Source organism: Simochromis diagramma, unplaced genomic scaffold (genome assembly GCF_900408965.1).
Source record: "Simochromis diagramma unplaced genomic scaffold, fSimDia1.1 OVJJ01000205.1, whole genome shotgun sequence".
Classification (NCBI taxonomy): domain Eukaryota; kingdom Metazoa; phylum Chordata; class Actinopteri; order Cichliformes; family Cichlidae; genus Simochromis; species Simochromis diagramma.
The window spans coordinates 14,293,526-14,306,926 of record NW_024386782.1 but is presented as its reverse complement, the minus strand read 5'-3'; the positions used below and the strand labels follow the sequence as shown (position 1 = coordinate 14,306,926).

At 39.4% G+C, this 13,401-nt stretch overlaps 1 protein-coding gene across 2 annotated transcripts in view; it reads right to left on the bottom strand.

Annotated features, from left to right (window-relative positions):
- Positions 1-13,401, bottom strand: part of LOC120727645 (calsyntenin-2-like) — a 157,176-nt gene that overhangs the window by 24,003 nt on the left and 119,772 nt on the right. For both annotated transcript variants that reach the window (XM_040022039.1, XM_040022038.1), the window contains 4 exons: positions 13,077-13,226; positions 9,739-9,924; positions 8,839-9,096; positions 6,969-7,090 (listed from right to left, as the gene is read on the bottom strand). In XM_040022039.1, coding sequence (XP_039877973.1) covers positions 6,969-7,090; positions 8,839-9,096; positions 9,739-9,924; positions 13,077-13,226 — 716 coding nt within the window. The remainder of the gene's footprint in view (positions 1-6,968; positions 7,091-8,838; positions 9,097-9,738; positions 9,925-13,076; positions 13,227-13,401) is intronic.

Sequence of the window (13,401 nt, the reverse complement as noted above, 5' to 3'; positions counted from 1 at the left end):
GGAATGCTCTTTACCACTTCATCCAAATTACTCCAGAATTCCTCTCTCTTCTAATTGACGACTACTTATGGTGTTCACAACCTTCAACATCAGCCCTTCGGTTTCCAGCTTCAAACTCATGATCCTGTCTAACACTCTGTGCACTTCCAGAAAAATCTTAATACAACATTACTGCTACTCTATTACTTTTCCTATCCACAGTACTGTGCAAAAGTCCTGAGCCATTCTTCATTTCTTTATATTTTGCTGGAGCAAGAATTATTGCAGTTTTTAAAGTCCATCCATCCATCCATCTTCATCCGCTTTATCCGAGGCCGGGTCGCGGGGGCAGCAGCCTAAGCAAAGTTTTTAAAGTGCTGAGCAAAAGTCCTCCAGGCTTTCTAAAGGCCGTTTTGTACACTAGCCACTTTTTCAACCATTTTCAGTCGAGTCCTTATACCTGACCATTTTCAGAGGAATGTTTTTTTAGTTTAACCCACTTAATACGGGTCTATGAATCTAACTCAAGGTATAAACACACAATAGCAATTCTGGTCTTGACATTTCTGGTTCCAATCATCATCATTATGTACTGAAGGAGGCCGTGAGAGAGGTACAGCTGTGAGTGTCCTACAGACATCTGTAAAACACAGTGGAGGCTCTGTCATGGTTTGGGGACTTCATACCATCTAGAAAGCATCTGATTGGGAACAGCTTTTTCAGCATGACAATGACCCCAAGCACCATGCAATGCAAGCATACCTGGATAGAAAAACACACAGTGCAACACTATCAGTCAGGGATTGGCCTCCCCAGACCTCAGACCTCAACATTATTGAAGCAGTGTGGGATCATGTTGACAGAGAACAGAACAAAATGCAGAAACATCCAAAGAAGAGCTTTAAATGTCCTTCAAGAAGCCTGGAGAACTTTTCCAGAAGACTACTTAAAGAAATTAGAAGAAAGGTCAGACAGTGTCTTTCCACTTTGTCTCCATTTGCTTTAGCGATACTTCCAGCTTGTTGTTAGTCTATGCCGTTATGTTCAGTACAGTAAAAGTAGAATGTTATTTGCAACCAAGGAATCCGGTTATGATTGTTTCTGTGTTTTTATAAACTTGTGGAAGGAAGTAACATTCTGTTACCTTAGCTGGAAACAGCCTTCTCTGTCACTGCTGGGATGAAGTCCAGTTAAAGCTACTGATTACGTTTTAGTTTTGTGTCGTAGCCATAAGTTTTGCGTCTATGGCTACGTTCACACTGCAGGCGAAAGCGCAACAAATCCGATTTTTTTGACCCTATGCGACCCATATCCGATCATGGTATGACAGTGTGAACGGCGCAAATCCGATATTTTCAAATCCGATCTGGGTCACTTTCGTATGTGGTACTGAATCCGATACATATCCGATGTTTTAGAAAGCGACTGCTGTTTGAACGGTATTGTCGCATTAAATATACATGTCTTTTACGTCACCGACACAAGACAGACGCCAATTATCAGCGCCAGAGAAGCGCCCGAGAAGACATCGCGAAGGCTTCCTGGCCATCCCGTGTAGATGTCAGTGAAACTGTTGGGAAGACAACGTTGGGGAAACGTGAACATTTTATTTGTACTGTATAATCTGCAGATGCTGACAGAAATCTGCAGCTATCCTTTGAAGCACCGCTCCTCTCTTAAACAGCAATAAGGATAATGATTAGGTTATCTACAGTATTATGTAAATAACAAAATAACTTAAAGCAAAAATTGGGAAACGTAAAGTCCGAAGACTTTATATTAAGGGCCATCTGTCAAACAATACTGTTTGCTCTGGGTCTAAACAGAGCGCATTGTGTGTGAAGTCTTCTTTTGCGCATGCGGGCCGCTTTGAGCGTTCACACTAGAGCGCGTTTGCTGTCGCATTTTATTTGTTGTGTGAACACGCAGACAAAAAAATCGGATTTGATCAAAAAATCGGAATTGAGCATCAAGACCTGCAGTGTGAACGTAGCCTAAATGTCTCTCTGTCAAAAAGATTTTAGTGAAGATCAAATTGAGCATGAAATTTAAAGCTAAGTGTGGTTTCACTAATGCCTGCAAAATAAAGGGCAGTGGAAGTAGCCCTCAAACCTTTTAACGCCCCAGTGCTGCAGCATGGCTACTGTTGTTACTTTGTTTCTCTCTCTCTCTGTGTGTGTGCGTGTGCGTGCGTGCGTGCATGCATGCGTGTGTACACATGGCTGTCCGGTAAACATAATATTTTGATGGGTTTGGTCTGAGAACTAATTGGCATGATGGTCCCTGGTTGCCATCTGAAAAAAATCCAAATAGGGTTTTTTTGTAGACGGTTGGCATCAGCCGTACTCACATATAAAATACTGTGTACTGCTTCAGGGCACAGATCAGATTTTAATATCTGTTCTTAAGTTTTAAAGAGGAGCATTTCTTTCTAAAATGACCATTTTGCACTTAGATTTAACAATAACACATCAGTTTCATGCATGTATTTCTATTTCTATCTCCTTAAACTTATGCTCCGGCGTTTGATAAAGAAACATGACAAAAAAACTGCAGCAAATCACAGTCATAATCAGTTCACGATAATCACAGAGCACTTTTTTTCTTTGCTCTATTCATTTATGTACTCCTCTCATTAACCTCTGGTATTTCAGACCAGTTTCCATTTATATTTAATGAGAGTCTCTGCACAAGTGATTTGTAGTGGTGAGCAGCACCATCACAAATTCTCTTTGACTGTACAGCATACTCCCTCCAAGGTCTTTCACAAGATCCAGCTAAAGGAGCAAATGGGATCCCCACTATCTGAACTATGAACTATATGTGTGTGTGTGTGTGTGTGTGTGTGTGTGTGTGTGTGTGTGTGTGTGTGTGTGTGTCTGTGTGCGTGTAATAGCAAAGACTGAGAGAGAGGTAATAGGAGAAAGATAACAGATGCAGAGAGAATGAGAAAAAGCAAAGCAGAAATAGAACCATGTCTTGAGGTTGTTTGCTTGGAAAACTTAGCAATCTGCTGCTTGGGTGCCCTTCTCTTTGTCACATCCACCTCTGTGGGCCACAGGAGAAAATAACAGTGGACTGAGGAAAGCACTTTTCAATCTACCTTTGACCTAGAACAAACAGCTACCTGGCTGGAAGGTACACCTGAGAAAAACACATTTTGTTGTACCTGTGACCTGCAACAAACAACTGTTCTGCCTGGAAGGTACACACCACCACTAACAAAGATGACAACCAAAAGATACACTGATGTTTGTATGAATGCAGGGAATTACCGCATATGCCCTCACAATGAAAAAAAAAGAAGGAAAAAACCAAGAAAATGAATTTGCATATATTTTTCAGTGCAAACCTACAGATAAAATATAAACCATAAGCCAGGGTTGAGATGCACCATTGCACCGACAAAAAGACCAAATACAAATCTCTTATAATCTGCTTTGTGAGTGGAAACTTCTGAGAACTCTCCATAATTATGAGGCATTTTCTAATAATTTCAAAATGTGGCTGATAAATGTGCCATCCCAAGAGTAAACAATTAGATTAGATATACAGCTAGCATTCATTATTACAGTGGTGAGCTGGGTTATCATCAAAATTATTTAGACATTAGGGATTTTATGATCTTCTATACTGTGAGACTTCCTTTACTCAGTGGTTACATTTAAGCCCAAACATAATAAAAAAAACACCATGCAGACACAATAAAGAGACTCAAACTGACTCAAAATGGTGGCAGAGGGTGAAAACAACCCTTCTGATAAAATAATCAGATGAAAAATTGAACCATGTGAATGATTTAACTACATTACTTTCTGGCTGCTTTCTTTCTGCACATATATTTGGGCGATTAAACTTCTGCCCTTTTCACAAAACACAAACTTTGCAGCTAAACTTGGTGGAAGCCTTGATTTTAATACAAACGCTTAAGAAATAAGAGCAACGTGATAACAACATCAACGGCGCCAAACAGACAATCGTTCGCTGAGTTGATTAAACGCGAGTTAAAAAGGAAAGACAGCCTTTAAGGAAGGGAAATGAGTCACATATTCATGAGCTCTGCAAATGTCACGCTGTTTCAGTAACAGACAATATGTAAATGCAAACACGATCTCCCAAAAAAGTTGAGCTGCTGTTTAAAATGTAAATAAAATCAGAAATAATTTGGAAATTGAATGAAGCCATATTTTATTCATGATAGAACATAGAAAACATATCAAATATTTAAATGGAGGCATTTTGCTATTTCATGAAAATATTAGCTCATTTTCAATTTGATGGGAGCAACACGTCGCAGAAAATTGGGGCAACAAAAGGGTCGAAAAGTAAGTGGTGGAAAAAAAGACACATGATTGTTTAAGAAGTAAAGATGGGCAGAGGTTCACCAATCTTCACGATTTCAGAATAGCGTTCCAGAAATCGCTGTCACAGTTCACCGTGCCATCCACAAATGCAGGTTAAAGCTCTGTCATGAAAAGAGGCTGTATGTGAACATGATCAAGAAACACCTCCGTTCATTTAAAATAACATTTGAATCTTTATAGAAAACATGGACGCCACATCAGGAGGAGCCGGACCATCCTGTCTTCCTTCTCTCACCCCAACCGGTCGCAGCAGATGGCCCCGCCCCTCCCTGAGCCTGATTCTGCCGGAGGTTTCTTCCTGTTAAAAGGGAGTTTTTCCTTCCTTGAATTGCTTCTAATCAGAGCTCACTTCAAAAGCCTGCATCTCTGATTTTATGGGGTACATTAATGCCTATGGAATGGGCAGGTTGCGCATTTGGAAAGGCACAATCAGTGCTGAAAGTTATATACAGGCACTAAAGTAGCCTATCGAGGCCTTCCCTTCAGAGAAGGTCTTGCAAATTTCAGCAAGACAATGTTAAACCGCATACTGCACCTGTTACAAAAGCATGGCTTTGAGTCTGGGCAGGGCCTTTTGCACATTGTGAATAAAAATATGACAAAGAAGAGCCAGGACTGTTGAGCAGGTACAATCCCATACGAGACAAGAATGGGGCAACATTACTCTCCCAAAAGTCCAGCTGCTGGTCACCTCAGTTCCCTAATGTTTACAAACTATTGTTACAAGAAGAGGGGATGCTACACAGTGCTAAGCATAGCCTTGTCCCAACTTTTTTTAGACATTTTTTTAGAGCCATCAAATTCAAAATCAACTATTTTTCTTAAAATTGAACACTTTCTTAGTTTCAATATTTTTCTATGTTTATGAAAAAAAATTATTGCATTCCCAAGTATGCCATTGGTTTTTTGGAATTGGAGTTGACTCTAAATTTTCAATCAAAATTTAAAAAAAAGTACATTTTACTATAGAGACTAAAACGTGCTATTGGTGTTCAAGGAATTGCAATTCCCTTGTTTGAATCGTGCCTATTTAGCGGATCCATTTTTTTCTACGTAAATGGTTAGTCTTCTTCTTAACCATGGAATTCCACAAGGTTAAGTGGTGAGACCAATACTTTTCACATTATAAATGCTAGCCTATGTCCTTTAAGATGCAGATTAAACAAATATGTTGGGGTGTTTTTATTCATCTGTGCAATATCCTAAAGTGATGCTGAAGATCTAATTCTGGCATTCATTCTACTCTGAATTATTGCAATTCATTACTATCAGGCTATTTGAAAGTTCCCTGAAAAGGCTTCCAGTTAATCCAAAACACTCCAGTGAGAATACAAACAGGAAGAATGCATTTCACCCATATTGACTTCTTTTCACTGGCTCCCTGTTCAATCCAGAATTTAATTTAAAATCCTTCTCATCACATACAAGGTCTTAAATAATCAGGCTCCATCCAATCTTAAAGACCATATTAGTCTAATAGGGTCCTTTCTCTCATACTCCAGGCAACTTGTGGCTGCTAAAGTTTCTAAAAGTAGAATGGGAGGCCTTGAATGCAACTCTTGCCAATGCCCTGTCAGCCTGGAAACAGCTCCCAGTTTGGGGGGGAGGCTCCCAGTAGACAGCTGCTCCATTTTTAAGATTACACTTTTTAAGACCACACGTTTTTGATAAAGTTTATAGTTAGGGCTAGATTCTCTGACCCTGAAGCATCACTTAGTTATGCTGCTATAGGCTGAGACTGCTGAGGTGCTGTGTTAAGCTGAGCACTTCTTTTTACTCATCTCTTTTCACTCTCTAGGTGTTTACATACCGCTGTTACATATCATTAAATTTGCCATCAGTCTGTGTTTTGTTCTCATCTTGTTTAACCTTTACCTTAAAGTTTAAAGCACCATGAGGCAGATGTTGTGATTTGGTGCTCTGTAAATAAAACTGAATTCAATGCAACTCTCACCAACGCCTGTTTCAAGAGCTGCGGGGAGTAGCTTCCTTTTATCCAGATGATTCTCATTTAAGTGTCCCTGTCACTGATGTACCTGACCTTTAAACATCAGTTTGACAGCCTGCATTGTTCTAAACAGACAGGGTTAAAAACAGAAGTCGCTTTGAAGACTAAAACTTTTTACCTCCCTGCAGTGCATTTTATTTAATGCAATAGTTACTGCCTGCAACATTCAGTGAGATTAAAAAAAACCTCTCTTATTCGCATTCTTCTAGTAGACGCAACACTATACTGCATGATGCAACTTTTTACCTCTTAAAGGTTCCCTGCAGGACTGAAACACATACCTTCAGTGCAAATTAGTTCAACAACTCTCCAGAGGCATGCCAGGTAGTAGAGATCTGCTGCTGGGTGAGCTATTACCCATAACTAAACAGACTTTCCTCTTTTGGTCTGTACTTCTGCGTGAGTCTAAGTACGTGTGTAGGATAGTGGTGTCTTTTACTTTATTATATCATGCACCAAGCAGACAAAAGCCATGAAAGGCCTTCATAATTAAAATGAAAAGCCTCTCCCTTCCCTATAGAATGAATAAAAGCCCTTTATCTGCTCTACAGAATCACCCTGAATCTATATTCAGATTTAAATAGGACACATACTCACACACAAATATGTACTCATACCTGCTCCAGTTTCCAGTGGAACTCAGCAGGTCTGAAAGTGTCAAGCTGAGTGAAATCTCTTCTGAGCAGAAACACCAGGCGGCAGTTGTGAACATACAGAGAATAATGGTGGCGGTTCATCTCTACAATGGGAAGACCAAGAAGAGGCATGGTCATACAAAAACATGCACACATTTGAATATAGTGCAGTTTTAAATTACACAATGTTCTAATCAGCAGGTTTATTTCAAGGAAAATTGATGTTGCTCATGTTCATGTCAGTAATTTTGTTTTTCCCTTCAGTTCAGAAATTGGCATAGAGTACAGCTTTTTACTTTCACATCAAATGGGTTTTCCACATCAGTCAACTAAACAAAGGCAGTTTAGTGAGTGTGGTCTGAGCCGCTTGCATATCTGCATTTTTTTCCTTATGGACACATACCCGCACTGAGGAGCTGGTACTTAACTTAATAGATTTTGGTGTTTTTAATGGAAGAACCAACTTTAGTCTTTCACTGGTGTGAAAACCAATATTTATTTAGCATATAATCATATAATGAAGATATTTATCACAGCAGTGCCAATGCTCCAGTCACACTATGGAAAAGAAGTGGTTGTAGACTGCAGGATGACCAAATTACCGTGACTGTGTGACTTAACTTCCAATTCAATTGCCTTTAAAATGCATACTTCAAAGACAGAGATCATAATGGAATTTTTAAGTTAGATGAAAATTATTTGCAAACATTTGCCAATCTGTCTGAGACTGCGATTGTTTGGCTGCAACTTCCCTCCCACAAGGCGACCTGTGCAATTGGCTTGTGAGTGAAAGCAGTGAGTGTTGCATGCCGAGCTGGTCACGGCAGCTATTAACAAACAATGTAAAAAAATAAATAAATCAACGTAATCACCAGCCAACCACCAATTTTCCTTGTTGCAAAGAGGTTACCTTCCCATTTTTACTCTAGTGTGATTAAGTCATAAGACGTGTAAAAGGGGCAATTGCTTCTAATTCTAATACAGTTTTCTGCCAGAAGTCAGAATTAGCTAATTTCATTTATAGTGTGTTTTTCTGTTTTTTTCTGTTTTTCTATTACTCTTCAACTCTTCAATATAAAAATAGGAACATTTGTTGAAAAAAAAATCAATTGAATATGATAGACTTCAGTGCGATCATGCATTTAGGAACATATTATATACTCTTCATACATGAGTTATTACTATAATGGCATGAAAATGAATGTGATTGTGATATGGCTCATCACCGGCCCTGCATATCATCTGGCACACCCAGAGGAGTGATGGGATTCAAAACATGGGCATTTTATTTCACAGCTGGTCTGCACATTGAAACTGTTGGTACTTTTCACATCCTTAAGCAAAAAGATTACAAATAAAAAGTGGTTTAAAAGATGCTGGTGGTCTACAATAAACTGCTCTGCAGTTTTGCATTACAAGATCAGGCTACTAATTTCGTAAGCTAATAAGCCATCTGTGAGACCATTGTGAGCGCGTGCAATGTGCAGATGGCTTGTTTAATTACACAGTGCAGGCAGCTCAGTTCAGAGATGCAGTGGGGAAAAAGTTTTAAAGAGCATTTGCCACTGTGGGCTTTGGTCTCAGCTTAATTACCCGGTTGTTTTGAAATGTTTTTGGGGGGTTTTATTATTGACTTGCGATAGGGCTCATGCTTATGGTATGTTTTGCAATGTAGGACAAAGCACAAAATGTTTAAGTGTCACTGAAACGTCAGTGGTTTCCAGTAGTGCTGCAGGAGGAACATACTGGTCTTCAAATGTCAGCAAACTGAATCTAATGAAAAGATTAATTTGCCATTTAGTTTCGTGTATTCTGGATCTTATAAGTGAGCACAGTAAAATGATTTCCTCACCGGTCTTGTCAGAGCTGCACAGTAAGGTTTCCTTCTCGGCTCTGAGTCCTGGACTGGGCCCGTGCTTCATCCATGTTGCTATGGTGAACTGGTCTGTCAGGTTTTGTGGCACCACGTGATCTGGGACATTTGCAGCCTGACGCCCATCAAATCTGTAGATAAGGTCGCTGTCTCTGCCGCTGTCCGTCAGCAGAGCAGCTGTCCAGTTTGTGGAAGGGCTGGGGGCAGGAAGGAGGTCAGTGCTGCCTGATGCTGCACCTGGAAGTCACAAAGCCATGATTAATGTAGCATGCAGTCTACTTATATAGTCAACATTCATCCTGCAACAAAGACACAGCATAATTAGAAACGTCAATGCAATTTGGTAAAGCTGCCATCTGTATGTGTTTTTCTTTCAATTTAATTTAATTTTGTGCTTGGTTGAAATGATGCGATGGACTGTTTTTAATTGAGTTTTGTTTCTTTGTTGGGAGTGGGTGTTCAAAAAGCACAAAATGTTTAATGCACAAAACCTTTAAAAGCTTATTTTTTCTCTGGTAAAAAAGTAATCCAATTACCTGTTCCCCCTTTCTGGCAGTAATTACAAATGAATAAAGTTACCTATCAGATTTGAAGGCACAGTTTCACAGCGTTTTCACATTTACTGTATAAACTTGCCTCAAGCTTTTAATGGGATGTAATGTCACTCCGGAATAGTAAAATGGCATGCAGGCATTTGGCTTATTAAAATGAGAGTTCAGATGTCAAGAAGTTTTTCATTCTTCGAATTAAAGTTTTCCATGTCTCTCATTATTATCAGAGTCCATTTAAAATGGCACCACCCTATTTCAACAGGGCATCAACATTCCTCACTTCCATTTAGATTAATTTACCCTCCACCCACACTCCTTTTTTCCTCACCACAGAGTTTTTGCAGAGACTTTTCAGAATATGTTTCGCGGTCGCAGCCCTTTCCAATGTGATTTGTCTGCAGCTCTACCATTGCTTTCACGCCAGATAAGGGACCTCCACACGTTTCCAAGTGCATCTTGGGAAACAGCTGCTTGCTCCCAGTCCCAGGCTCATAGTCCACCCGTTTGTTCCAACCTGAAAGGACAAAATCACTGCAACAGTTTGTAAACCTTAGGGAGTTTATTTAGTCATATCAGTGGTCTTTTGCTGTGAACCTGAAGGTATTCAGTTGCTCTTTGGAGTTATCTGAATGATCTTTTCACCCCATATTACATATGAAGGAAATTAGCCATCATGACACAAGTTGTAATTAGCTTGATATTAAATCACATCTTAGAAACAGGATGGGAAGGGTCATCCAACAAGGTGTTTACTTATATTTACTGAATCATGGTGGTGAAAGAGATTCATAACTTTGATTTTTCCTTATAGAAATCTCTGTGTTGGTGGTGGAAACCTGGTAGCTCTTGCTAAACCCACACAATATGATATCAAGTCTCCTGAGAAAAATCACACAGAGAGAAACAGACTGTGGTAAGGTAGGCAAAGAGAAGTGAGAGGTGAGGTGGAGCTTGTATTAATGCCAGAGAGACTTCTTCAAAAGAGCAGCTGCAGAGGCACAGCCGACCTTTACACACAGATGATAAATAAGGTTATGTGTACAGAGGACTTGGCCTGAATGCATCACTGCATTATGTTTTATTCACAAGCTACTATGGATTAATGGTTTTACATTAAGCTAAACGTGGGTTAATGGTCGTGCAGTATGGGCTCTTTTATGAGCCAAATTACAAAGAATAATGCAACTTTGATGAGGATGTTAGCAGCACATGAGATCAAGTGAGATTCGACATGATAACACTTTGATACCATCTGCAGCTTAAAAATAATTCTCTATTTTTCTCTGTGAGCAACAAGAAGAGTCCTCCAGCTCCAGGAGACATTTTTCCTGTCAGTAGTTTCATGTTGAGCAATGCTGGATGTTTTGGTATAAAAATAGACACGACTCCTGTATTCTTAAATTAGTTTTTTCTTTAGTCCTGTTGTGTTAATGCCTATGCCATGGAGATGACCTTTAGAAATAATTAGTGTTTCTATTATATTTATCTTGTGTGATGTTGCGCTCAGTATTACACATCCCTCAATAAATTACCCTTACAGCCAAAACCACTTGAAATCACACTATTTTTTTTTATTTTTGTGTGATCCCTTTGGACTAATGTATGATGTATTTAATGCCAACTTATGTCAAAGTGATTGTCGTCGCCTGAAGGTGTTGTGTTGTTTTGGGGTTTTACATTCTTACTTAATATATATGAATTTGTGTTTCTGTCTCAGTTTTACTGTTATTCTAGTGTTTGAGGTTTTTTATACTTACTTTAGGCTTTGAAGACCTGTATGCTGAGTACATTAGTGCAGTATATTTTGCCTTCTGGCTCCTGTTCCAGTTTTAAGTGTTTGACTTGTATCAGGCCTTGGGTCCTACACTGTGTTTGTTATTTCAGTCTTTTCTGTATACGTTGCCCCCTCTGATTCATTTCTTTGTCATATGCCTTTGTCCTCCAGTGCTTCCTTTCCCCGTCTTCATGTTTAAGTGACTATTCTTGTCTCCTTGTTTAGTTTGTGTCTCTTGGTCGCTTCCTGTTTTGCTTTGAAGGTTAGATTTCTTTCATGAACTGTGTCAGTTTTCCTTCCCGTCCTTGTCTTCCCCCTGATTACATGATTATCTCCAACTGTCATTCGCCAGTCAGCTCCCAGTGTATTTATAGTCCCGTCTTATACTTGTGTCTGTTCCCTTATGTCTTCTAATTTTTTCCTCCTGGTTTCTCCTAGCCCTTTGTGTTTTTGGTTTCTGCCTGGTCTTTCTCATCATGATTTTAGTTTCCTGGTTTTAATGGATTTTGCTTACCTTGGACTTTAATCTATGAAAGATCTGCTTACACCAATATTTTATCTATAGTAATAAACCAAACGTGAATGTGTTTTGGATCATAAAAAGTTACACAAAAATAACTTAAACTGTTAAACTGTAGCCAAAGCAGTTCCTTGGTCAAAATGAATCATACGGGACTCACACTAAAGATCTTCAGCCGTCTGTAATGTAATCTCTTAATCTAGATCACTTTCATTTAGTTATGTTTACAGTACTTAGCGATCTGCTGGCTTCTTTTGCCGTCTTTGCAAGATATAAAGAAGCTACTCGGCTTCCCTGTGATGCCCCCCTGATGTTCATACCTGCAGTCTTCACGGCTTGAAAAACTTCATAAACCACCTCTGCAATTTTTTGTTTGTATTTTTTATTTAAATACCACATTTTTCTCAAGATATACAAAGACAACTTGTGTCCTTGGCTTCAGATTTAAGACAATGGTCATGAACTCTGTGTCTCTTGTTTGCTGTCCTTGCTGCACTGTCAGTAACACAAGCTTAAAATGTCCTAAAAATAGTTCAGAAAATAATAAGCCCCCCACAGGATTTTCTGTGTACTTAGAAATTGGCAAAGAGCAGGCTGGTTCATGGATAAATAATAGCTGTTTTGGCTTACTTTATCTTTCAGCTTTGCAAAACCTTTGTGAATATGATGGGGATCAATTTAAGCTCCTGATGGGTTAGATGTTAGATATGGTTGTGGTAGATATAAAAACAACACAACCAACTCGGGCTAAAGAAACACATTCTTTCAGACAGAACCACAGCTACCTGGTACATTTTGAGGTTTCCTACCATCAGCTACACAGTAAGCTGTATACTGGTCAGATTAAAGCTGTAAGAATACCCATCACCTCTCTCCCTCACTGTAACTTTGTTTCTTCCTTTCCTCCCTCGAGTTTTCCTCCTTCCTCTTCCCCATCTCCCCTCTCTCTTCTTATCTTTCTCTGTCTTCCTCTTTCATTCCTGTGTGAACTTGACTCCTGAGATGCTGTCAGTGTTGACAGGTGAAGCAGCAGGGGAGACAGGCTGAGTCGAATGCCAAGCTGCTGCCATGTTAAAGGAGGAAGAAAAAACCCACAATCTAGTCAACTTTCCCTTCGGAGGTTTTTTGTCAGGTCTCTGATTTCCTCGAGAGATGCTGATTCTAAAATAAGAGAATTCCCTTGAGGGAAAGGATATGCCAAAAAACAGAAAATGCACTGAATTGCCTCCATCAATTTTGATGCCACTGCTAACATTTAGGGGAAGTGTAAGCATATTTTATCCAAATACAGATGCAAAGTCAGTTTTGTCTATTACTGGCAGGTAAATCAAGGTAGCATGCAAATACTTAAGGGACTATTTCTTCATCTAACCTTGCCATCCAGGTTTGCAGACAGGCTTTACTTCAATATGCACCACCACATCCTCCTTCGCCCTCTTCTGACCGCAGTCAAAGGCCGTCACCATAATCTTGTAGCTCTGCTGTTTGTCATAACTCAGCCGCTCTGTGTTTCTGATGTTACCTGTGGAAAACAAAAACACAATGGAAATATAATTATGATTTTTCACCATGGAGAAAAAAAGCTGTTGTGTTGTTGTATTTGGCAATAACAAAGCAAGCAGCGCTTCCCACTGAGCAATAATTGGAAACGACTTGGCATTAAAGAAACTGCTCTTTGTACTTATTGAAGCCTTTTA